Source organism: Globicephala melas, chromosome 3, assembly GCF_963455315.2.
Source record: "Globicephala melas chromosome 3, mGloMel1.2, whole genome shotgun sequence".
Lineage (NCBI taxonomy): Eukaryota > Metazoa > Chordata > Mammalia > Artiodactyla > Delphinidae > Globicephala > Globicephala melas.
In genome coordinates, this window is record NC_083316.1 from 56270465 (window position 1) to 56297969 (window position 27505).

At 38.5% G+C, this 27505-nt stretch overlaps 1 protein-coding gene across 5 annotated transcripts in view; it reads right to left on the reverse strand.

Moving 5' to 3' along the window:
• MRPS27 (mitochondrial ribosomal protein S27) overlaps positions 1 to 27505 on the reverse strand; it is a 91821-nt gene that overhangs the window by 62803 nt on the left and 1513 nt on the right. For 3 of the 5 annotated variants that reach the window (XM_060295873.1, XM_030845252.2, XM_030845255.2), the window contains exons 2-4: positions 22150 to 22227; positions 10096 to 10166; positions 7987 to 8045 (exon numbers count right to left, since the gene is read on the reverse strand). In XM_060295873.1, the coding sequence (XP_060151856.1) occupies positions 7987 to 8045; positions 10096 to 10149 (113 nt within the window). In that variant the 5' untranslated portion in view covers positions 10150 to 10166; positions 22150 to 22227. Of the gene's footprint in view, positions 1 to 7986; positions 8046 to 10095; positions 10167 to 22149; positions 22228 to 22614; positions 22652 to 22698; positions 22762 to 27505 lie in introns of those variants that run through there. The other 2 variants (XM_060295872.1, XM_060295871.2) reach the window with 2 other exon arrangements.

The following is a 27505-nucleotide window of genomic DNA, read 5'->3' on the forward strand; positions in this document are numbered from 1 at the left end:
GATTCATAAAAGAAAAAATTAACAAACTGGACTTCCATCAAAAATAAAAACTGCTCTTTGAAAAACACTGTTAAGTGAATAAAAATAAAGAAGATTATGAGAGAAAAAGTTCTCAAAACTCAATAATAAGAAAACAAGCAACTCAATAAAAGAAAAAAGGGCAGAAGATTTAAACAGATACTTTACCAAGGAGTTATATGGCTGGAAAATAAGCACATGAAAAGATGCTCAACATCATTAATTATTAGGCAAATACAAATTAAAACCACAGTGAGTATAACCACTCTGGAATGTATACCTACTATATGTTCCAGCCATTCCACTGCTAGATATTTACCCCGAAGAAATGAAAGCTTACGCCTCTACAAAGACTTATAAATAGATGTCTGTAGCAGCATGAACTGCTTTGGCCTCCGAGGATAAGGGCCTTCAGGGACCCATTCATTATGCCAGAGGAATACGAGAGTATCTAAGGTGTGAGATCACTCTGGGCAAGTTGGGTGGAATGTTAGAACCACAGCCAAGAAAACACCCTTGAATGTTACCCCTACACTCCTCCTATGACCAGGCTCCAGGTTGAAATAACAAGACCAGCGGGAGAGAAGTGCAAAGTCAGAAGGAGTGGAGGCTCCATGGGTCTTTGGCAAGGCGTGGACGATGTTCGTGACAATCTGCTATCCTCTCATGCAGAGCCATTAACAGTACCCCTCTCCCAGGCCTGTGGTAAGGATTAGCAAATAAGAACTAAATAAAGCACTTGGCAATATTAAAGTATGAAAGTGTTTTTCTAAAAAATGCTTTAAGACTCATTTACCGCCCCTCTTGGGCTCTTTGCTCTTTCCTTAATAAAGTTCAAACATAATGAGACTTGGCAGTATGCTAACAGAAAAATTTTTAATTTCATTTTAGTGCTGTAAAACACAATCTCTATGCCCTCAAAGAAAAATGATCACTGCTTAAACTCATGAACAGTGTTCCCTCCTAGTAAACTCCCACTTGCCCCTCTTCCTACAGGCAGAAATGGATTCTTATAACATAGGCCTGGGGTAATGCACTCACCTTCTAAGGAACCATGTGGTTATTTTTGCTTATTGAAAAATGAAGCTATTTTGGTCCTTCCTTTTTAAGGCTGGCTGCCAACCCGGGACCTGGAGACATGCAGGCTGCCATCTGCCTCGCCCCAGCTGTTCCTGACCCGCCATCCGTCTCCAACCAGGGACACTTGGGATCTGCCAGGTCGGTTAAACCACGGATGAAAGATGCCTGAGGCCAAGGTACAGTGTGGATGACTCTGTTGGCAACACACAGCCTGCCACACATCCTTAACTTCCTCTCATTAGTGGGTGGCACGCCACTCTCCATGGCAACACAGAGAGCTGTATTCCAAGAAAAACAGACCTTCTCATGGAGCTCTGCAACAATTTTTTCTTATTGTGTGACAAGTAATTCAGCATTCCCCACATTTTTGTTAACAACCAAAAGGCTACCTTTTAAAGAATGTACATTCTTAAAACAGGGAGAATATGTTATATAGACATTAGAAATGTCTATCACTTATACTTAGGAATGACCATTTAGGTTGCAGATTAAATTATCAGTTCAAATTATTGACGCTCTAACAGTAAAAGGAAAGTTTAATTTCATGCATCTCTTAACTGCCACGGTCCCAAAGTTATTTGAAAGTCTAAATAAGCCTTTAAAAATGCAATTTGCAAACATCCTCAGTGAAGAAGGAATTTTTATGGCTTGGGTTTGCATTCTATTAATGCAGTAATCAAATACTAATACAGCCACTGTTAAAGCTTGTTATAAACCATGAAAATAACAGCTTTTACTGATGCCACAATTTCACTGATGACATGCAGTTTTATCTCAAAGGGGGAGACAGAGCCTGCCTCAGGGCTCACGTGTCTGCACGTGGGCAGCACACATCAATCTGCAGAGTCCTGAGCTCAGAACTACTGACTAGGTGGTCCAGAAAAGACACGCTCTCCAAAAAATAAAAAATGAAAATTCTAGATAAACTCACTATACAATAACATTGACCTCAAGTGGACAGATCACAAAAAGAGATCTATTATGGAGAAAAAGCTAAGATCATGGTTCTTAGGATACAAACAACAACAACCCACAGACTATGAGAAATATAAGGGATTTCCTCTTATCCCTTAATTTAATTTAATTTATTGTTTTTTTCATTTTTTTTTTTTGCGGTACGTGGGCCTCTCACTGTCGCGGCCTCTCCTGTTGCGGAGCACAGGCTCCGGATGCGCAGGCCCAGCGGCCATGGCTCACGGGCCCAGCCGCTTCGCGGCATGTGGGATCCTCCCGGACCGGGGCACGAACCCGCATCCCCTGCATCGGCAGGCAGACTCTCATTGCGCCACCAGGGAAGCCCCATTATTCCTTAATTTTAATTTCCTCCTGCTTTACCACACTCTAGACTGTACTTTCCATGGAATTCCTTCTGCCTCAATTTTCTTAAAAATAAATTGTAGCCCCATCTGAAATCCTTATCAGTATTACCTTGCACTGGGAAAGCACTGTCTTGGTCTTTCTAGTACTGTTCCACTGTTCACATTCACCCTCATGACTTCCTTTCTCAGCGCAGGACAGGCAGTGGCTTACACACACACACTCTATGTTGGGTCTGCTCAGTTAATCTCCACGCCTTAGTCTCTGTGTCAGTAAAATCAAGATGCAAACTGGATTCTTAGCAACACTATAAATTGATAGTAAGGCAAAGGTAAGAAATCTTTTTTCTTCAAAAGCCAATGAGAGGGCATGTGGGTAAGAAGCAGAAATCAATCCTTTGGCAAGGAAAAAAAAAACTGGTTGCTCAATTCCTTTTAAAACTAAAGTGGGATGTATAAAACTCTTTTTAACAAATGTTAAGCATGAATCAGCAGTCAACTTCTCATGCTCACCAATCACTGAGCAGCCTCTTCCTCTTAGCTGCCATTAGCTGTGCTGTGCTCTTACCTTTATCTTCTGTGCCACCAAACCTCTGCTGCTACTGCAGGGGGAACACCGTGGCTTCTCCCCTTGCCAACCCGGGGCTGGAGTGCGGAGGGGGGTGATGATACCAAAATCGAGCAGCGGTGTTCCCACCCAACACCCTCCCAGCGCTAGTCTCCTGATGGACAGCATCTCAGGGCCTGTCCAAATCTCACTTTTCACCAAACCTCTTCCTGCTCCAGTAGGGAGACAAGAGACTGTGTATCTAAGTTCTCATTTGGATAACAGAACACATATCAACCATATGCCTGTCTTACTCTATAAGGTCTAACCTAAAATAAAAGAAAGCCTTCTTTGTAAGAAGAAAAACAAAGAACTAGAAAACTTCAAAAAGCCTGGGGTAAGAAGCAGGAATAAGCCTAAGCAAAAGGCCTTCACAGTGAGGTTTATCACATTTTTTTGTGGCATGAACTCGTGGGCAGTCTGATGGCACCTTCTCGAATAATGTTTTAAATGCACAGGATAACGAAGGAGACCAATTATAGTGAAACAGAATTATCAAAACATCAAAAAATCCTTGAGATATGGTCACATGTGCTTCTCCATTAACGTACGAAACAAAACTAGCCAGCAGTAGTTTAATTATAAATGCAATTTCTAAGCAGTGATGAGCATAATTTGTCAAGATAGCTGCAACAAATGTAATGAGATATAAAAAAAATCAATGATTTTTATTGGTGAGAAAGACACAGATGCTGCTAACAGTACTGTGATCTGTTGCCTATATTCACAATTGAAGGCAATGCTAAATACTGAGAGGTGAGTGAAAATTAAAATGTAATTTTATTCTCATCTAAGTTCCCAGAACCCCCTGAATTCTCTCCACCACCCCGATATATAAAGAAGCTGGAGGCACAGCTTTTCTGGCTGGAGCAGAAGCAGAGGGCTGGTGGCAGGACTGTCTGGCCTCTCCCTCACATCGTATTCCTCCCCAAGCCATGCAGCGGAGGCCCCTGTGAGGAACCAGCTCGAGGGCTTCTTGGAAGACAGTTTGCAAACCACTCATAAAGTGATTTATTATTCAGCCTGCTGAGAGTATCCCTGCAAGAGCATGCCTGTGCCTATTTTCCTAACCTCCCAGCCATATCTATACACAGTTTATGAAGTCCCTGGCTCACGTCCTTCTTATCTTGCTTTATTTATTTTTTATTTGTTTCTTTTATTCTCTTATTTTAATGTTTTATTTTGTTACAGCCCAACAGTTCTTAGCAGGCTTTGCTCTCTTATTTCTTAGCTTTCACATTTTGTTTATTTTACTTCAATTTAGCCTTTTTATTGTTGTAATCACTTTTACTCTTGGTTTGTTGTAGAGTATTATCAGGTTTTTAAAAAAAATTTCTTTATTGTCAACCTATATCGTTCCTGGTATTAACTGACTTAATCATCTTTAGTTCACATTATTCTTTTGTTTAAAGCATCATTTCCCTTTCCTTGGTGTTTCCATTTTTTATTTGTAAGTGGCAGGGCAGAAGTTGATCAAAAGGTTGTGGGCCCCCAGAGAGGAGCCCAGAGCCCAAAGAGGCATGGTTGAGCATTTTTTCTCCCTCCTGCTATCTAAATAGCAGCCTCTCTTTAACTCTCCTTAAAACATCCCTGGGACTCTTTAATGTTGATGCCCCCAAACTTTTAAACCTGTGTACTTCAGGATTCAAAGGCTGAGAGTCTTTCCTGGAATGAGAGGAGGATAAGACACTGGCACATGCCAGAAGCACCCTGAACTGCTTACTTGTTCACCTGACTCAACGGTAGGTGCTCAACTAGCTCTCCACTGATCACCCCAGGTTTCCAAACTTCTTTGGCTCTAACAGCCTTTACATAATCACTGGGGAGATCTGATCACTAGAAGATGAGAGGATGTGGTGATTACATTCTGCTTGCAGAGCCTGGTCTCTACAGACTGAGGCAGGGAAAGATTTGTGCCACTGACAGAGGTGGCAGCCAAAGTCCTGTTGTGGGCCTTCCCCTCAAAGACAGTACTGCCTGGGGAATGAGAAATTCTCCAGGCAGGCCAGGAAGAAGCTATTAGTTGCAGGATTAATGAATTGCTCCTATATTTCCGTATCTTACACCTGTGATTGTAAGTTTACCCTGAGATATCTAAAGTCATCCCATGTGGAAATGTTAGGCATGGCAACCATGAACGCTGAAGACCTAACTGGTGGAAATCCCAGAGGCCCTCGGTGTCCTCAGGATTAACATTCTTGATTTCAATTAAAGCAGGGAAACCCCAAGAGTTCATAACTTAACCTGCAATTCTGCTGAGGCATTACTATGTTTTGTATATCCTCTAAGGCTGGAAAGCAGGAGTTGATGCTTAGCTGATGCACGAATACTGGCCAGCCTCCATCATCTACACCTGATGCAGCTTTACTGTGCTGTATTTGGTCTCACACACATACAACAGTAATCTCATGAAGTCATAAAAACATTTTTTTCTTAAAAAAAAAAAAAAAATCTCAGAAAAAGAGAGCTAATTTTCTTGGCAATGGGAGGAGAAAGAACGGAAATAAAACAGTGATAAGTCATGGTTAGAACACTAGTTTTGATTAAGCAAAGGATGGGGAATGTCAAATTAAACAACGCCTCAGATTTAAGATGGACAAGAGTCTTCTATATGACCAATGTAAAAACAGGGAGATTTTATGAAGCTTTCAATAAGACTCCAGGCATCACAAAACTGGACATGATATGAAGAATTAATCACAGAATGTCTTTCTGTAGGACTTAAAATTTCTCAGTTAAACTTCAATGCGTGAAGACAGGGAGAGTATCTAACTTATTCACCACTATATGCCCAGCACCTTGGACAAATTCTGGGCACACAATGGGTGCTCAGTAAATACATGCTGAATATTGAATTGCTGAAATCAATTATATGCTACAGAGGTACAAGTAAATTTGGGACATATTTCTTCTAAGACTATAGCACTGTGTCCTACAGGATGGAATTCTAAAAAATAGTTCCTATTTAGAAATTGGAACTATTTTCTGCATTTTCCCATGAACAAAGCAAACAAAGGTGCCAGCCCAAATACACCTTTCACCACTGGCAAAAATAACTACCAAAGGAGCCTTACAGTGCCAAAGAACCACTAAAGGAAGGCAGGGCTTGCTCCCATCAAGGAATCCGTTTATGTTTATCTTAATGAAGGGTAGGAGGGCACTTGCAATTATGATTTCAGCACCTAGAATTTAAACTTCAGACACTGTTAAAGACAATCTTAGATTTAAAATAATTTTTTTTTAAGGTTTGGAATCTTATCTACTTGAGATTTGTATTTAAACAGAAAACACCAAAACGGTGGTAGAATCTACCCAATTCAGGAAGAAAAAAAAGAAGCCTTATTACTAGTTTGCAATATCACATGCAAGAAAATTGGATATGTTTTCCCTAATATAAAGAAAGCTTTAAAAAAAATATACCCAGATGTAAATAAATGAAAACTCTCTTGATCAAATCAAAGTTAAGGGACTTCCCTAGTGGCGCAGTGGATAAGACTCCACGCTCCCAGGGCAGGGGGCCCAGGTTCGATCCCTGGTCAGGGAACTAGATCCCACATGCATGCCGCAACTAAGAGTTCACATGCCGCAACTAAGGAGCTCACGTGCACAACTAAGGAACTGGTGAGTCACAACTAAAGAGCCTGCCTGCAGCAGCTAAGGAGCTGGCAAGCCGCAATTAAGGAGTCCACCAGCCGCAACTAAGGAGCTCACCTGCCGCAACTAAATAAATAAATAAATATTTTTTAAAAAACCAAAGATCAAATGGGAAATTCTAATACAATGTTTACTGGAAACATTTTAAATTTTAGCCTGAGTCTTTTTTTACAGCCTAGGAATTGGAACAAATCATAAATCTGATTTTTAAAATCACAATAATGAATCACAATAAAAAGTTAGTTGTAAAAAAAAAAAGCTAGTTGTAAGGTATCATTTTGACAGGTCAACTATAAGAATAAATCATAATTTATTTGATCAATCCTTTATTTAATGAACTTTAGGTTATTCCAGTTTTTACTGCTATAGACGGTGCTGTACTGAACATACTTCTTTGTACACAGGGGAGAGTGTAGCTGTAGGTCAGTGGGATTGTTCCCAGTTGTGAGAAAGAATGAAGTAAAGGTAGTAATGTAGAAAAAGTGTTAATTGAAAATAGAAGCTGAATAGTACTTAAAGAGTGCATTTCCACCTAAATAAAAAAGAGAGGAAAAAGATAAACAGACATATATTTTTTTCTCCTATCAGACTAACAAAAATCCAGAAGTGTGAAAATACCTCTGTTGGCCAAGCTGTAGAAACAGGCCTCTTTCATACACTGCTGGTGGGAATGTAAATTGGTAAGACCCCAATGGAAAGCGATTTGGCAACAGCTATTGAAATTAAATATGTATATATATATATACATGTGTATCATTACATTTACATATGTATTAAATATACATACTTATGAGAACTATGTGCAAAATTACCTATGTAAAAGGTTATTAATTATTGCATTGTGCATCATACAAAAAGAGAGCACAAACAACCTAAAGGCCCTACAATAGGGAACTGGTTTAAATAATATATTCATAGTATGGAATGTGACAGTTATAAAAAATGTCTAATCTCTCTATACACTGATGTGGAAAGATCTCCAAAGCACAAAGTTAAAAAGCAAGGAGTTGGGAGCTTCCCTGGTGGCGCAGTGGTTGAGAGTCCGCCTGCCGATGCAGGGGCACGGCTTCGTGCCCCGGTCCGGGAAGATCCCACATGCCGCGGAGTGGCTGGGCCTGTGAGCCATGGCCGCTGAGCCTGCGCGTCCGGAGCCTGTGCTCCGCAACGGGAGAGGCCACAACAGTGAGAGGCCCGCATACCGCAAAAAAAAAAAAATCAAGGAGCTGAACATTATATACAGTACTTACCACCTTTTGTGTTAAAAAAGGATGTGAAACGAGAATATATAGTCAAATGAAATGGAAAACTTACTTGTACAGGTAATACTCTGCATGGTCTATCTCTTCTCGAGATGAAATGTTGTCCACAAACTAAAAGACAAAAAAAGAAACCTTTGGTTGAATATAAATTATGCCATATATTGAGCCTAAGTCACACACTGACCTTAAAAATAAAACACGCATTTTATCAGAACAGTGTTCATGTAGTGTGGCTCCATCCTCAAAACCACTCTATGTTAATGCCAACAAATAATCTACAACGGCCTCTCTTTTTCTATACGTAGAACAACCTTGGTTAGAAAAACTGTTTAAAAACTAAACGTTAACCTTGCTCAGAACAAGAGAGAGCTCCTCTTAGTGTATTTATAATTAGTCACTGGTATTTCCCATTAACTTTAAACCCTGATATTTTCTCTATGTTCCAAACTCCAAATACATGGGAACACATAGTTGAAAGGATGAAGACTCTAATGGCTGAAAAAACATGGCCCAAGAGAGGAAAAGTCTAAATTCAGAGAACTCAGTCTTATAACCATTTTTCCTATCTGATTTGGTTCTGCTACAGACCAGTCAACCTGTGATTCTTCTACCAGCAAAGTCTCTCCTCGAACCACAAACTCCTTCAGTGTGCTCAACTCTAAACCAGAGAAACAAACAGAAAAGACTCTTCTAAGGAGGAATTCTACTCTAAAGTAAAGACTCAGAGGAAAAAGGGTGAAGTAGGAGATAATGGATGTAGTGAATATAATTAAAACCTCGGGAAGAAGGAGAGAAAAGTAAAGAGGGGGAGACTTAATGGATCTCCCCCTTTTTAGGACTTACGGACTTGATTTAGAAATCTCATTAAGGGGCAGATAAAATATGGTTCCAACACAGGACCTGAAGTTGAGAACTAGCTCTCCTGACTGCATGCTGTGTGGCATAAACAGACGGCACAGCCCCTCTGGAACTTAGTTGCTCCAGCTGCATAAACAGAATAAAGGCACCTGCACTGAAGAGGACGAGGCTCCAACGAGAAAGTGTACATGAAAGCTCTTTAAACTCTGAAGCACTGCCTAAACAAACACCAGGCATTATGGCATACAGAGATTTTATACATCATGTAAGGGATGAACCAGTGGTCTTTCAGTTCCCCTCCAATATGAAAATGATAAGTCTATAAAATTTAGGTTATAACCTAGCTAAACGGTTCCCCTACTAAAAGGAAAATATCAAGGAGCAGAAAGAAAGGACTCAAGACTAAAAAGGATGATGGTTTCTCTACTTTTCTTCTCCTAGATTTAAGTCTCTTGAATTTTATGGTGCCATTAATTTGTACAAAGAGTTTTCACATCTAAGATCTCAATTTAGCGTCACATCAGCCCTATGAGGAAAATACTACTGTCCCCATACTGAATATGAGGAAATTGAGAGGGGCCCACTTGCCCAATGTCATAAAGCAAATTCATTAAGACAAGATAAGATCTATTTAAGGGAGGCAACAGAAAAGAACTTCAATGTCACAGAGATCTGGGTTTGAAGCCCAATTTTTCCACCTATGACCTGTGTGAACTTGGGAAAGTCATCAAGCTTTCTGAGTCTTACATGCAAAATGGAGATAACAATGCTTACCTCATACAGCCGCTATGAGAAGAGCAAGATAATGTAAGTTAAGAAACTAGTACAACAGCTGGCATAGAAGGTGATCAGTAATGGTTACTCTCAAGTCCAATTCCTGACTCCTAGCCTAATATTATTCTCCCATCCATTGCTCTGTAGCATTTAACATTAACATTAATATCCATTCTTTTATAGACTTTCTCAACTACCAAAATTACTTCCAATATTAACAAGTAAATACTATCACTTTGAAGGATATATCAACTTAAAAAAAAAATCATGATACCAAATCCTGGAAAAATTAAAATAAACCAGATACACAACAGTAATCACTGACACTGGAGTCTGATAAATTTATTACCTTTTATTTTAGTCAAAGAAATTTGCTACTTCATCATAAAGTATCTATTAGCAACTACAAAAACATAGCATACTCTGGGAAAATATATCCTATGAAAGATAGACTTTATTTACAGAGCCTCATGTATATAAAGTGGCTTTCTTGCCTTCTTTCTCTTTCTTTATATTTAAGTTTTCTTACCCGTGATATTGTTAAAGAACTAACAGGCAGCTTTCTCTCATATGTTTTATCCATTAAAGATGCCAGATCAGCTGTGAAGACAAAGAAGAAAAAAGAACCTTGTTAAATATACATATTTCTTAAGAAAAATCTAACAGATACAACTCCTGCCAGATGGTTGTCAACATTATGAAGTCAGTATTAAAACAGATGCTCTTTCTTGCTCTTTTTTGAAATTATTTTTATATAAATTAAAGAGGATAGAGAAATATTAGTATAATTTTTTAAGTATTTACTTGATTGAAGAAAGGATTATTTTTAAAGTCTAGCATAGATTTAGCTTTAAAAAAATGGATCAGTAAAATATCTCTGGAAGGAGATACAAGAAAGTGTTATTATTGACAGACTCCAGGCAAAGGAGGGCCAAGATGGTAGGGGGGCAAGAAAAGGAAACTCTTCATTGCTTACACATTTACTCCTTTTGCATTTTGAACCAGGTAAATATATTAGCTGTTCAAAAATGTTTTAAGTTGGAACTTATTAAATTACTTTTATACATTCCCTGAACGAATCACAGGGGCCAGGCATTCTGCTTATAATTAATGGTTTTCAGCCTGAAATATTCCTATTCTGATTCCTTTTACCAGAACATCCATACAAATACTTGGTATTCCTGAGATTACACTGCCATCTCAGAGTCTAAAAAGACCTGGAGTAACAGGCAACATACTCTTCAAAATAATTATTTCATACCTTCTCATTGCTTCTAGAACTTAAAATGTGTGTCTTTCCCCTTCTCCGCTCACTCTCACTCTCAGCTCATGATTTTGTGTCTTATCTCCCTAAGCATAAAACAGAAGCAATCATGGGAACTTTATCCTCCTACCATCAGGTCTACCAGGCTACCAGCATCTGTATCCATATACCCTGCCTCCTATTTTTTTTTAAACAAAGGATGAACTTTATTAAACAAACAAAAAACAAAAATGACAAAAATTTCCTTTGACCTCCTATCGCTCTCCAGCTACTTCTCCTTTGCTCTGCTCCCGTCAGCAGCGAGACGCCACAACAGAGTCATCCCCAATACAACTGTCACCACTTCTTTAGTTCCATCCTCCCTTGAACTGACTCAAATCACATTTTGGTTTCCATCACTCTACTGACACCAAAGACCACCTCTACTTTGTTAAATCCAGTAGTTAATTCTTCATCCTCATCTTACCTCACCCCTCACTAACAATTAATATAGTTGAGCATTCCGTTCTTCATGAAATGCTCTTTTCTCTCTTTCTTGGGTTCCTTTGTAGGATCTCCTCTTCTTGACTTCTTGATGTTGATGTGCCCTAAGTCTGAGGAGCAGACTCTTCACCATCTGCTCGGTCTCTGGGTATCTCATTCTCTCCCTCCCATAGCTTTAATCATCATCTACAGACTACTGACTCCACACATATATGCCTACCCTGACTTCTTGTGACTCCAAACTTGTATTTCCAACTACATGGGTGACATCTCTATGTGGGTGTCTAATAGGTCTCTTAACATTACATATCCTCTTAATTCTCCAACCTTCCACTCCAAACCTGCTTTTCTCCAAACCTTTCCCAGCTCAGTAAATGGCCCCTACGTTAACTGGCTTACTCAGGCCAAAAACTAAGGTGCCATCCCTGATCCCATTCTTTCTCACTCTCTGTAACCATATGTCAGCAAATCATATACGCTCTAGATCTGAAATATAAATATATATATATATATATATAAATAAATCAGATCCTGTCATTTTCTTTTCTCAACCAGCCAATAGCTACCTATCACACTTGGAATAAAATCCAAAATATTTTCTATGATCTATAAATGCCTATATACGCTGGTCTGTGTTTGGCTTTTTGTTCTCTTTTACACTTAGAAGTAAAAACCATGAAGGCAAGGACTTAATTCACTGATATATTCTCAGTTCCTAGAAAAGTTCTATAAAAGGCACTAAATAAATATCTAAAGAAATAAATAAAAGGAATAAAGCAAGGGAGGGAGAGAGAGAGGGGAGAAAGAGAGGGAGGAAGGAAAAAGAAATGCAGTTATCTCTTGGCGTCCACATGGGATTGGTTCCAGGACCCACTGTGGATACCAAAATCCACAGATGCTCAAGTTCCATAGCTGGCTCTCCGCATCTGCGGATTCAACCCACTGCATCATGTAGTGCTGTGTGGAAAAAAATCCACATATAAGTGGACCCACAAAGATCAAATCCATATTGTTCATGGGTCAACTCTAACTGCAGTTCCAAGTTTTTTTTTACTCCCTGGTGGAAGAAATTAGTATTAAGCAAAACGGCAACAGGTAATCAATTGACAAGTATTTGTTAAAGACCTATTGCTGTGCATTTAACCGATATTTTTCTCTTTTCTTTCCCTGGGATAATGCTCTCAATGACTCAGTAGCTACCAGGGGAAAGGAACTTTGCAAAACCACTAAAACCTGATATGATGTAAAAGTAATTACTTTTCTTATGACTATCTTATGACTATCTTTTCTTATGACAACCCCTTAAAGGGGTTGGTACGATGTGAGTTAAAAATTTTAAAACACAAATACACATATATAAAGAAGTCCCTAAAACCTCTTTATACTAAGGCAAATTAATATTGTTAAATCTAACTGCTCACAGAATGATATTAAACAGCATTCCCATGATACCAAATCTTTATGATCTCTTCATAATAGAGGCTCTTGTGTTGAGATGACAGGCAATATAAAGAATCAACTAACCCTTTACTCAAAATTTAAATTTTAACTAAAAAATGCAGGATCAGGATCTACTGGCCTAATTAAAATGACCTCCATTTCCTCATGGGTTTCATATAGTACACAGCATATAACAAAACAATGGATTGAGCGGGCTTCTGTAGTGTGATAAGTCAAGATTCCATTTTAATTTTCTACACCAAGATATCCTCAGTCAAGTAAAATCGGCTGGGGCCTCAAAAAAGGCAACAGCTGCACAGCCAGCAACTGATGAATAATATTTGCATATTATAAGTCAGAGAAAGGTTTGCTGCTAAATATAATATGCAACCAATCACCTCACATGACAGCACTAGTGTGATGAATGAGGCAGAAAACTGCGCGGAGCAGGGATGGCCATGAAAGCTGGGGCAGCTGCAGCCTGCAGAGGGCCAGTGCCACAGGCTTCTGGACCATGGTTTCAACAGTCAAAATCACTCTTCGTGTTTCAGTGAGGGGCCAGCAGATGCCCAGGTTTTATTCAAAGGGATGTGCCAAAGAAGATGCTTTCTTGCCTGTCACTCAGCTCCTCAGGAATATACGTTGCAGCGGATGGTTGTGGTCAACAAAGACTGTAAAGGAAAATGGGTCTGAAATTTGAATTCCTCATTGAATTCTTCATTAACAAAACATAAAGTTGTATAGACAATGTGGAAGTATGTCCAGAAAATAAAATGTATACTAGTATAAAAATGTTTTTGTTTGAAGAAAACAATACCATTGATAATCTAAGGACATAAAGGATTTTCCTGAGGACCCTGCACTATTCGAAGTATAGGAGTGTAATCCTGGTTAAGGATCTGAACCCCTAAGAGGCTTTAAGACTTTAAAACGTCAGATTCCTAGGCTTCACACCCAGAGGGCGATTCTAATTCCATAGGTTTGAAGTGAGACCACAGAAACACAAATTTTTTAAAAAAAGCCCCAGGAGATTGTGATGTAGCCTGGCAAGCACTCAAGTGAGTTAGTTTGAGAACTACCAGAGGGAACACAAAAAGGATGTTGCTCCTAAGTTCGAAGATGATATTAAACTGAATTCCACCTCAGCAATAAGGTGGACTAAATAGCCTTTAAAAAATTCCCCCTACTATAAAAACAAAACACCTAAATAAAACGTTAAAAAAAAATTTCAAATATATGACTGAGCTTTCAAGAAGATAGATGTAATTGTCAGCGGCTAAAGGCAGGATGGGAGCACAAACCTTGAGTGTTTAAGGGACTACTAAGGGAAGCAGTCACCTGAGAGCATCCGCAGGTCCGCAGGGAAACAGAGCTGTGGTTTTAATGACTTACAGGGAACGGAGGATAGAACCAAGGCCTCTGTAAGATAGGAAGCTGTTTCAGAGATCCTAGGTAAAGCCAGAGCTGCCTAAGGCTACACCTGCAGTGAAGGTGAACTAGAAAGTAATGCACCCTGCAAAGGGAAAACAGCAAGGACATCGTCCCCTGAGGATTCTAAACCACAAAGTCAGCCTTCACACCTCTGAGGCCCTAATTATACTTCCTATGTCATACAAGATACACCAACTTGAGAACTATGTTTTAAGTGGTTTAAAGAGTTGATTTTACGATATAAAATTGTAGAAAATACATACTAATCTATGATGACAGAAAATATCAGAGGTTTCCTGGGAATGTGGAAGGTGGGCAGGAAGAAGAGGAAAGGACTACAAAGAAGTAGGAGAACATGTGGGGGGTGGGTGACAGATATGCTTATTATCTTGATTGTAGTAATGATTTCATGGACATATACACACGTACATATGTCAAGACTTGTCAAATTGTACACTTTAAATATGTGCAGTATATTCTATGTAAATAATACGTCAAGAAAGCTGTAAAAAAGAAATTCGATGAGTAAGTTAAAGAGCAGGTAAGACACAGGTGAGGTGAGAATTAGCAACCTGAAAGATCTAAAGGAAATTACAAGAAACTAGAAGACTCTGCAGCAAAGATAGATAAAAATGAAAGTATAAAAAAGGAGTTAAGAGATATAGAAAATAGAATAGTAAGGTCTAAAATACATTTAATTGAATCTCCCAAAGAAGTTAATAAAGAGAATGGGGAGAGGTAATAGATGATGAGCTAATTGCTACGCATTTTTTAGAACTGATAAAAAATATCCATTTTCAGATTCAGGAAACACAAAAAATCTCGTCCATTAAGTAAAACTAAGCCCACACCATGATACATTACACTTAAACTGAAGAATAAGAGGACTTTAAAAGTAGCCAGAAAGTACAGACAGATTACTTACAAAGGAAAAACAACTATACCAACAGGTGTTTTCTCACTAGAAACAACAGAAAACAGTAGAATAACATGCTGGGAGTAAATACAATCAAAATAGAATTACGTATCTAGCAAAATTATCTTTTAAGATTAACGGAAAAATAAAGACACTTAAAAACTGAAAGAATTTATTAGCAACAAATACTCACTAAAGGAACTTTTTACAAGTTGTGTTTTTTAGAAGACGTGTTTTTGGAAGAAGGAAGATGATCCTTTAAAGAAGACTTGAAATGCTAGAAAGAATGGCAAGTAAATAAAATTAATTTAATTTGGGGGGAAGTTGTATAAAATAATAATGTCTTATGTGTGTACATGTGTTTTAAAGGATAAAACTTTAATGTTAGACAATAACACATGGTTGGGGGTTATGTGACTGGACTAAAGGACAGCAGCGTGTGAATAACACTAGAATTTAAGGTAAATATGCATGCTAGAAGTTATGCAGCAACCATCTAAAAGATGTAGATTTAGAATGGTAAAACCCACCATTCTGAAAGAGTAGAAATAGAGGATACAATTTCTAGAGGGGGAGGAAATGTAAAAAACAAAAACACCACAACCATCCAAAAGAAGATACAAAAGAAAGAATAAAGAAAGATGGGACAAATCACTAACTATGGTAGAAACAAATCCAAATAAATCAACAATCATAAAATGACACTAAATAAACTTTCCAGTTACAAAGACAAAGATTGCCAGATTGGTTTTAAAAATACATAATCCAGCTATATAAATCATATGAACACATGAAGAGTTGAAAATAACTATGAAAAATGTACTAAGCAAAAAGTAGCCTAAAGAAAGCTGGTATAGCTATATTAATATCAGACACAATAGATTTAAAGCAAAAAGAATTCATTTTTCAGATTAGGTGGGTCATTACATAATGACCAAAAATTCATTTTTCCAGGAAGATAATTGGTGTGCACCAAAGTAACACAGCTTCAAAGTATATAAAATTCTGAGAAAGAAAATGATAATCTCCTCAATGATCACAAAATCTATAGTAGAGATGTGCTAGGAAAGAAACCTCTTATAAAGGAGGGTGGTCTCTGGGTCAAAGTTATGATGAGGAAGTTCTCTGAAGGAACGATGGATCCTCTGTTGAACCCTGGGAGCTTTAGGTGAGAAATTATTAGATGGTTTCAGTTTTTCATGATTTTTATGTAACTGTACATCACTGTTACCCATTCAGTAAACACTAAGTTCTTTCTGGGCATGTGTGTACCTCACCTAATTTATGTAATTCTTTAAGGACTAGATACAAGTTATTATTGTACTTCCTAGAAGAAGTGATCTGGAAAACACAGGCTAAAACTCTGTTTTTGTTTCAGGGATAGATGACCTATAACATGTATGGAAATAATAGAAGGAATTAGGAAAAATTAACCTAAGAACCATTTGAATATAGATATTTAGCTTTCCTTCTATTTGTCTTTCTGTCACCAGAAGCTTTAAAATAATAAAGAAAAAAATGTGAAGGCAAGCTTCATATACATATATACTAAGACTAAAGGAGGAGGATGTGCACAGGCCAGACCCATCTCTAGAACTGCCAGCAGACAGTAAATATGAAGCCTAGTGAATGAATACATGTCACAGACATGCAAATAGGAAAGCAGGCCTCAGAAAATCTCCATCAAGCTTCAAGAGCAGGATTTGAAAAACTACTGCAACAAGCCAAAGGCCTCCACAGCTGAAATGACACAGTAAAACTAAACCTCAGCTAATAAGTGTCCAGCTAATGAAAGATGACCACAGTGCTCAGTTTCAACCTCAATGCAAAAAAAAAAAAAAAAAGAAACAAAAAAGCAGTAACTAAAACTGAAAGGTATCTCTTACTTTATGATTATTTATAAAATGAAAAATCAGAAATAGAGTATTTAATTCAGTAGGGCTCAGGAACTAATTTAGTTCAAGTCACCTAGTCCCTTGCCCCTGGCAGGGTAACCCAAGCAAACTTCTCATGGAACACAGGGAACTTCCCCCATGAGGCCTGCCTTCCTACTAGCACCCTACCCAGTTCCCCAGAATGGTTTTCTCCTGAATCCTATTCACTGTGGGCCCTAATCTGTAACAGCTGCTAACTGGCTAATGCTGCGAACTTTCACCCTGTATCTCTCCAGTAGATCTGCATGGCTAATGCAGGAATTTCAGAGACAATGCTTTAATTCAGTGTTTATTTTAACCAAAGGGAAGCCCAGTACAGAAACAGTCTAAAATTGAAATCTTCTGATTTGAGTTGGAAAGCTCAAGAATTCCCAGGGCTCTACAAAGCCTAGCTGGAGAACTACGGCTCTTTCAATAAAATATCAACTGCAATGAATTAAAATGTCTGGAATAGTTAAGTCCATGAGTTCATAATATTAGGAAAAAAATTAAAACCCTCACTGATAACCTTTGGAGGATGGTAGGAGGTCAATTTATTATTTTCGAAGCTGCCTCTTCCATACAAACTATAACTCAGGATAACTGAACCGCTGATGAAAGGAAATTCTTTCACAAAAATTTTCTGGGTAATTAATGAAAGAAATGATATAATTAAGATAGCAACATTCTGCAGCTCCTAATGAAAAAATGGATCTAAGCAATGATCATGAATGGCCTTTAACATCACAGTGACAACCAAATGCTCTGTGCCTCTTGACAACCGTAAACAACACTTCCTATGAAGTACTCATGCCAAAAGAAAAAACAAAAAACCCCGCTGAATCTGATCAAGGCTTCCTCTCTAATTGCCAGTTTTATAGGACATATGGAAGGTAGAGGAACGTGTTAAACACCACCATAAGGATGAAAACAGCAAATCTAGAATGTGGGAAACTACAAAAGAGACCTGTTTTCTTCAACAAATAGACTGCCAAGACAGAAAGAGAAACCTATAGATTAAAGTCATCTCAACATATTACAATGTATGGACTTTATCTGGATCCCATTTCAACAAACTGTAAATTAAAAAGAAATTTATAAGACATCTGAGGAAATGTGAACATTGAGGAAATATTTAATGATGTTAAGGAATTACTAATTTTTAGATATGAGAATGGTATTATAGTTATGTTTTTAAAAAAATCCTTATCTATAGAGATACGTATCAAAATATATATAAAATGATCAGATAACAAGAATTTGTTAAAATGTAACCTGGTGATGGGGTAGGGTTTGATGAAACAACACTGGCAGGGAACTGATAACCATTGAAGCTGGGTGACAGACCATGGGGGTTCATTATACTATTCTCTCTACCTTTGTATGTTTCCATAAAAAAAGATTTAAAAAGAGGCAAGATAAGAAGGAAACATAACCAACTGCACTGTATGGACCTTATGTGCATAACCATTAAAAAAAATTTACCAGAGTATCAGGGAAATTTGAACCCTGACTTGATATTTCATATTTAAATGATTATTAATATTTTAGATGTGAAATGGTATTAAAAATATCCTTATCTTTTAGAGGTATATACTGAAATATTTATGGGTAAAATGATATACTGTCTGTGATCTGCCTCAAAATCATCCAAAGGATCAGGATGGGGAAATAAGAAGAAGTAGAAATGAAAATTGGCCAGGAGCTGATAATTGTTGAAGCCAGGTGATGGGTAAAGAAGATTCCTTATACCATTCACTCTACTTTTGTATGTTGTACATTTTCCATTATAAAACATTTAAAAAAAAAACACTACAGTGCTAGAAGTCAGAATAATGGTTACCTTTCAAGAGGGTAATGGGAGCCACAATAAGGGCTTCTGGAGTGGTAGGAACCTTCTATTACACAGGCTTGTTTACTTTGTGATAATTCATCAATCTGCACATTATGATTTGTGCACTTTTCAGTATATTATACTTCAATCAAAAAATATTTTTTAAAAGCAAGAGATCCACTACTTCAATGCAAGAGAAGACACTAAGGTAGAATTACAGGTACTACAGCAATCACTAAGAAAGTTTAGTGAGCAGAAAGGCAAGAGGATACTGTATGGCCCTAAGCAAATGCTGGATCTGGTCTCACTTTTCCCATCTCTTAAGGGAAATAGGAGCTGCCTCGGCCGCTGTTATGGAGCATTAAACGTAACAGTGTGTGTGAAAGTGCTTAGCACAGACCCGGGGCACACATCTAGCAGTGAACAAAATCTGCCTTTTGACTTTTATGTCAGAGGACCCAGCCTGCATTCATGGCCTGCTTGCCCTCTAGACTGCAGCATACGTATACGGCACTCGTGGTGTTAATCTAGACCTCCGTAGTAATAAATTACTCTCAGACGGGGAGCTGGGTAGATACCCATCAGCCCTCCGCCAAGGCTCTAACAGAAAACCACTAATGAGACTGAACAGAGGAGGCACCATAGCAGCACGACCATCCGAGAGAACCCAGCAGGTCTCCTCCGCTGTATTCGGCATGGAGGCAAAACCGCTTCAGACCAAGGAAGCCCACGCCCACGCCCACACCCACATCCAGGCACAGTCCCTCCCGAGCCGCGATCCACTCCACCCCACTCCACGCCCTCCAATGGGGACGCGCGGAATAAAAGCCTCATATCGCCCCCTCCTCCCTCCCCCAATCAGCAAGCCCGCACCAGATCACAGCGCCCAATCACATTGCTCCACATGCCGAGGGCAGCCCTCCACGCAAGCGCGCATGGAGAGGCTTCCCAAGGCCAGCGCCCAAACGCCGGGCTGCACCGGCTGCGCGCGTCTCCGCAGAGGCCACACTGCCATCTACTGCCCGATCACCCGCATGTAGCCCCAGGCATACTACCTGATTCTCTGGGCCCATACCCCAGCCCAAAGGCTCAAATAAGAATTAGGGAAAACATGCAGTAATATCACGTATGAACGCAAGTTTTAATTACATTCTCTTACACAGAAGAAAAAAAATATTGTCTCTAACAGCCTCTTTTTCTTCCAAGCAGTTTGAATTTCAAAACCTCATCTCACCTCACAATCTAATGTTTTATATATGAGTAAAATGAAGGGGCCTAGGGACTTGTTCCTTTCACATATTTCTGAAGCACCTACTATATGTCAGGGTATTACCTGGGGCGGGCATTATCATCCCTAATTTATAGATATAGGAACCGAGTTAAGGGACAGTTTCTGAAAGCTGGCAGAGCTGGGGTTCACAGCCAGCTGTCTTCCCCTCCAAGTGCAGACTCTTCACCACATCACACTGCATAATGAAGGTACAAAGTGCTGTAAGAATATAGGATGAGGAAAAAATCAACTGACTCGACAGGGACTCAGGATGTACAGAGAGGATTATTAGCAGGGTTGTATTCAGTAAATGGTAGCTGGTACATACTGCTTTTCTAAGTACATTAATCTTAACAGAGAGGAGACAGTTACCTCCATGTGATACTTATTCATTGCAGATTATGCTCATTCTTTGGCAAAAAGCATCTGCTCACTCAGGAATCCATGACAGTTTTCCCTAGGTTTGTCTCCGAATAACAGAGATGACCCATATCAAGGCACCAAATATAATGGTCTTGTTTCCTAATTTTCCCTTCATACCTAGGAAAGTGTTAACAATAGCTTATATGAAATTCTTCGTTCTCGTTTCTGCACTTCCATAGCACTTTTCTTATAATTCACATATGGCACATCAGAACGAGCTCTGCAATATAATTAACTGAGCCCATTGTGCTTTCATCACTAGAACAGTGGTTCCCAAAAGAAGTACCAAAAGGCCCTCAAGGGCATTTTAGAATATAGGGGGGTATCTTTTTGACTGTCTAAATGACTGCAGGCCATTACTGGCACTTACTGGGTAGAAGACAGGAAAATTACATAAACTTGCAATCCCTAGACTGATGGACACATCAAAACACTGTCCCTGTTGGGACCCAGTGTTTTCAGTATGGAAGGGAGATACAAACATGGACTAGAGGAAGGCAAGGAAGAACTCTGTAGAGATGAACTGGAATTGCAGGTTCCAGAATGATTTTTTCATAATTTGTAAACTATGTACATATAAGCTTATATGCATGTATGTGCACATATGTTTATGTGTACATGTATACATGTTTTTCCTAGCTCTGGCCACTGAATGGGCAAAGAAGCAAAAATTCCATAGTAGCAAGGGGGACACCTAGTGCACAGATCTTGGTTTCTAATACCACTCCCTAGTAAAAGGAACCAGTGCTCCTTGGAGAAATACAGCTGACCCTTGAACAAAACAGGCTTGAACTGTGCAGGTCTATTTACACATGAATTTCTTTCACTAAATGCGTACTACAGGATTACATGCATGATCCGCAGTTGGTTGAATCCGTGGGCAGAAACTTGGCTAGGAAGAAACCACATATACGGAGGACCAACTTTACGTTATATGTGGATTTTTGACTGCATTGAGGGTGGGCTCCTTTAACCCCCATTGTTTAAGGGCTAACTGTAATTGATTTCAGGGCTAGAGCAAGAAAGGTACAAGATGGAACACTGGGAGACAGCTTGAAATGCTTCTACTAGCCAAATTTCAGAGAACTGGACTACCAAAGTAACTAAGGATGGTAATGAATCATTAAAGGGAAAAAAAAAAGAGGAATCCATAAGATCATACTGATAATAAACAGAGAAAGAAATGGGAGAAAAAGGGTTCTTGCTTACAGTAAATACTGAGTAATAATTAGTAAATGTGGAGGTATTAATGAATTTGGAAAACCATCATTTTGCAACCATCATAGTAAAGATTGATTTTGCAGATAAAACAGGCTGCATGGTAACTAACTATATGATAAAAATGAACAAAAAACAAGAAAGAAAATAATTGTTTACATAATTCAGGGAGACTAACTGTGAAGGCAAAATGAAATAGAAATTTGCAGGAAAGAAAAAATGATTTTGCCACATGTGAAACAACAGTCTAATTCTTTTTAAGGCTTAAAAATGTGCTTATCTGAATTGGATTATCATAAAAGCATCATTTCACATATATCTCATACGAATATATGATGACAAACATGGAGTGACTAGAAATGACCCACATAATAGCCCGATAAGTACCTACCAAGGTGACAATCTTCTTTTTCTCTTGCTTCCCATTTGTGGCTGTCCACATATGCTGCAGAAAGTAGGCATCTTTTACCTGAGGAAAAAGACAATTTTTTCAACAGGCATGGTTTCACAACAGGTTCAGTTTATATACCTGTTTTATTAAACATATCTTTGCCATATTTTCCATTTACTAGATTATTTAAAGATCTATTATGAAACTGTAACCAACATTACACAGTTTACAATTCAGTTCATGACAACATGCATTCAACCTCTAACAAGCAGAAGATGCAGAAAGCCTGTTAAAATTTCTACCATAACGTTATGAGCAAAAATGTTGCTAATTCTGTTCCTATTACTTTAGGACTAGGAGCCATTTGTTTCCACTAATGCAGAGCCTAGATGAGCCTTAAAACTCCTTCTTAGAACCTAAAATATTTGCTGAACAGCTGTTTAACTCATTAAAAGACTGCTTTACCATTATTAGTCCTAAAAAATTTCCATCTGACTTGGATCAGCATATTTACCCTTATTTCACATAAAGCAAAGAGTAATACCTTACCCGGTAACACAGCACCCTAGTGGTAAATAACAGAAACCTAATAAGCCAAATCTGGTGTAACCCACAAGACGACACCTGTCACAATGACTGGCATACAGCAATGCTCAATAAACATTAGCTCAAGGAATTAATGAGAAAGAATGAATGGCAACCTAAAATTAAAACCTTTTGAGCTTCAAAGACACCATCAAGAAAGTGAAAGAATAACTCAGAATGGGAGGAAATATTTCCAAACCATTTATCTGATCAGGGACTTGTACCCAGAATATATAAATAACTCTTGCAACTCAAAATTTAAAAAGACAACCCAGCAGAAAAATGGGCAAAGGATTTAACAGACATTTCTAAAAAAAAGAAAACACACAGATACATACATACACATAAACACACACACACACACACACACACATATGGCCAACAAGTGCATGGAAAGATGTTTAATATCATTTCCCATTAAGGAGATGCAAAATATATTTAAATACAACTTCACACCCACTTAGGATGGGTATAATCAAAAAGTCAGATAATAACAGCTGTTGATAAGGATGTAGAGAAACTAGAAACCTCATGTATTGCTGGTGAGAATGTAAAATGGTGCAGCCACATTGGAAAAGTTCAGCAGTTCTGCAAAATGTTAACATGGAGTTACCAGGTTACCCAGCAATTCCACTCCTAGGTATGTACCCAAGAGAAATGAAATCATGTCCACCTAAAAAACTGTACATAAATGTTTGTAGCAATATTATTCATAATAGCCAAAAAGGAAAAATGCAAATATCCATCAATTTATGAATGGCTAAACAAAATAGTATATTCTTATAAAGGAATATTATTCAGCAATAAAAAGACATTAAGTCCTGATACATGCTACAACATGGATGAACCTTGCAAATATTACGCTAAGGAAAAAGAAGCCAGTCACAAAAGACTACGTATTACGTCATTCCATTTATATGAAATGTCCACAATCGGCAAATCTAGAGACAGAAAGCAGCTTATTGGTTGCCTAGATCTGGAGGGTAGACAGGCAGAAAAACCTGGGTGGAAATGGGGAGTGACTGCTAATGAGTATGGATTTTTTTTGAAGTGATGAAAATGTCCTAAATTGACTGTGGTGATGGCTGCTGCACAACCCTGTGTATATACAAAAAAAACATTCAACATTAAATTGACTACTTTAAAATGGTGAATTGTATGTGAACTAAATCTAAATAAAGCTGTTTAAAAAAACTGAAAAGGAATGAATGGCAGACTATTACCTGAAGGTCATAGCAGACCATAAACCAAACACAACTAGAAGGCATGGGAGCCGATTAAGCACAGTATTTGCATGCTATTGTTATTCTCTATCCATCTCCCAACTAAAACAAATATAAACACGTCTGTGTGTTTATACACAAGACCAGTCCCTCCCTTGCCTTCAGCAGAGGTTGGGTCAGACCTTTACTAGAATAGTATGTCTAAATTTGAAGTCTAAAGTTTAAGCAATGAAGCAATAATATTAAAAGCTGTCAAAGACTGCCTCAAAGGGGAACTAAGATATTTCTTAAAAATAGTAACTATTAAAAAGTGCCTACATTTCAAATGGATTATTTTTTTTTAAATGATTAGATGTTTGGAACTTAGAATACATTTTTCATACAAACGATGTTATAAATTGCCAGTTACATTCCTAGATCTGTCAAGAAGGATGAACAAAATGTAACGGCATTGATGGCATGACATTAGGTGTGTAGCTGCACACTAGGTCAGGAGTGAGCAGACCTGAGATTTAGTTTGAGTTTTACCAGCTGGTAGAAAACTTCAGACCGTGCAGTTGTAAGTGAAGGAACTGGCTGGGTGATATTTAAGGTCTCTGCATGCTCCAACAGTCTGACATAGAACCAAAACAATCAGTTCAGATAACCCATTCATAATTTACTGTAGCATTTCTATGCAAACTGAATTCCAATTTCTAAAACCAGGTAGATCTCTCCTTTCTGTGGGAAACAAGGGCAGCCCTTTTCTACGTGAGCATGAGCTCAGGAGACGGCTGTTAACCTATATACTCCAGGATACCAGTGACTTAAATATTCTCTATTTGTTGTTATTACATTCTCTTACTTATTCTCTATTTCTTCTCCTAGCATATGTTTTATTCTAGCCTAAGAAATCAGCCCTCCTTGTTCTAAAGTCAGAAGACAATTATCTAGAATTATGTTCATGAGTTTTGAACTGGGAGACAAAAAGCAGAGGAGGTGATGGTGGGGAAAGACAGGAGTGCCAGAATGCTCTGTGCAGTTGTTCAAGGAGATCACATGACCGAAAACAAAATTAGAACTAGTAAATTTACAAAAGATAAGCCCAGTAACTTTCATATATATATATATGAACTTTTAAATGTTTGCTTTATAAGAAAGTAACCAGGGCTTCCCTGGTGGCGCAGTGGTTGAGAGTCCGCCTGCCGATGCAGGGGACACGGGTTCGTGTCCCGGTCCGGGAAGATCCCACATGCCGTGGAGCGGCTGGGCCCGTGAGCCATGGCCGCTGAGCCTGCGCATCTGGAGCCTGTGCTCCGCAACAGGAGAGGCCACAACAGTGAGAGGCCCGCGTACCAGGGGGGGGAAAAAAAAAGTAACCAGTAATCATTTTCCACCTCCAATGAGGATACAGTGAAAGGAAATAGGTATAAGGATAAAGAATTTAAATTTGGCAAGTGGAAAATCTTCCTAATAGAAACCAATGACAAACATAGGAATGAGTTACCAAGTGGGGTAGGCAGAATAATGTCCCCCCCAAAAGATGTCCATGTCCTAGTCCCCAGAACCTGTGAATATTAGGGTACATGAGAAAGGGGGATTAAGGTGACAGATGGAATTTAAGATTAGCACATCAGCTGATGTTAAAATGAGAATACTGTCCTGGGTTGTCCAGGTGGGCTCAGGGTTTGTTTGTTTGGCCACACTGCACAGCATGTGGGATCAAACCAGGGATCAAACCCGAGCCCCCTGCACTGGAAGCGCAGAGTCTTAATGACTGGACTGCCAGGGAAGTCCAGGTGGGCTCAATATAATCACAGGTCCTTAAAAAGTGGAAGAGGGAGACAGGTTGTTAGTGTGATGCATGAAAGACAGAGGTATATAAGAAGCACCTGACTTGCCACTGCTCGCTTTGAAGATGTCTGAGAAAGGGACGATGAGCCAAAGAATGCAGGTGGTCTCCAGAAGATGGAAAAGACTAAGGAAACAGATTCACCCCTAGAGATTCCTAAAGGGAATACACCCCTTTCAACACCTTGATTTTAGCACAAAAAGACTCTGTATCAAACTTCTGACCTATAGAATAGTAAGGTAATAAATCTACGTTGTTTTAAGCCACCAAATTTGTGGTAGTTTGTTACAGCAGCAACAGGAAATTACTACACCTTCAGATAGACAGACATTTCATTATCTGTAAACCTTTTAAAGTAGGGTATTCATCTTGCTGAGATACTTTTAAATGACATCATTTAAGGTTTTTCCCATCTCTGTATGGTAGTTGAGGAGTTTGTATATTAACGTTAAAAACCAAAGAATTTCTATGAAGCCAGACAGGACATTAAGTGGACAATGGCAAAATGGAAAATCTAGATCACCTTCTCAAACCTAATGTCCATATGAATCTTGATAAAATGCAGATTCTGATCAGTAGGTCCGGGGTGGGAACAGAGATTCTGCATTTCTAAAAGTTCCCAGGTAATGATGACGATGTTGACCCTCAGATAACATTGAAATAACGAGGGAATAGGATGTTATCAGCCTCACAAGTTTAGATCTCTGAGTCCGTTTAATCCCACTCCGTATATGCCACCCAAGAGCATATATATACCCTTCTTGAACCTGCTAACCCTTCAGCCAGTCAACTTTAAGAGCAACAATATTCTAAGATAACTCTCCACTAAAAAGCAAATATCTCCCCTGCTTAATTCTGAAAAGATACCTCCATGGACCAGAATTTCAAAGTTTAGTAAATACTTATTTATTAAAAACTTACTTATTTTATAGTTAATTTGGCCTTTGGTAAAATGTCTCCAAACATGTTCTCCATCCAAAGGGAAGCAGTGTGATTGTGAACACAGATAGGCTTTAGAGTCACAAAGTCTAAGTGTGAATCCTAGCTTTGCTATAAAAAATTTTATAAAAATGTGGGCAAGTTACACCAGGTCTCTGAGCCTCTTTCTTCATATGTAAAACAGGGAAATACTGTATCATAATTTAAATAAGGGCATATATTAAGTACCTAGCCTAATGTCCACTATGTAGTAAGTGCCCAAAAAGTTTCCCTCTCTAGCCTCTTCATATACTGAAGTCACTTTTTCAGTTCATCTCAATAAACCTTTCTCTCATCTTCTTGATCACTTTAGTTGCCCTTATCCATTATGTTGTAGGGAGAATCAGTGGAAGCACTGAAGTATTCCAAATACTGATTGGTCCTCAGTTTGTACAATTTTTTTCTTCTTTTATCTGGTAATGGTTCAAGATGTTTTGATGACTTAAAGCTCCTTATCAAACCCCCAGTGGTCCATAATGTACTATCCTACATACTTATATCACTTGCCTTATACACTTCAGTTCCTGATTTCAAGACTCCTTTCATCTGTGGTCTAACCCCCTGCTTGTGCAATATAACTTTCTGTAATGCAGGAGATGTTCACTTCTGAACTGTTCAATACAGCAGCCACTAGCCACAGGTGTTTACTGAGCACTTAAAATGTAGCTAATGTGACTAAAGAACAGAATTTTTAAATTTAAACTAATTTAAATAGCCATGTGTAGCTCCCTGCTAAGTC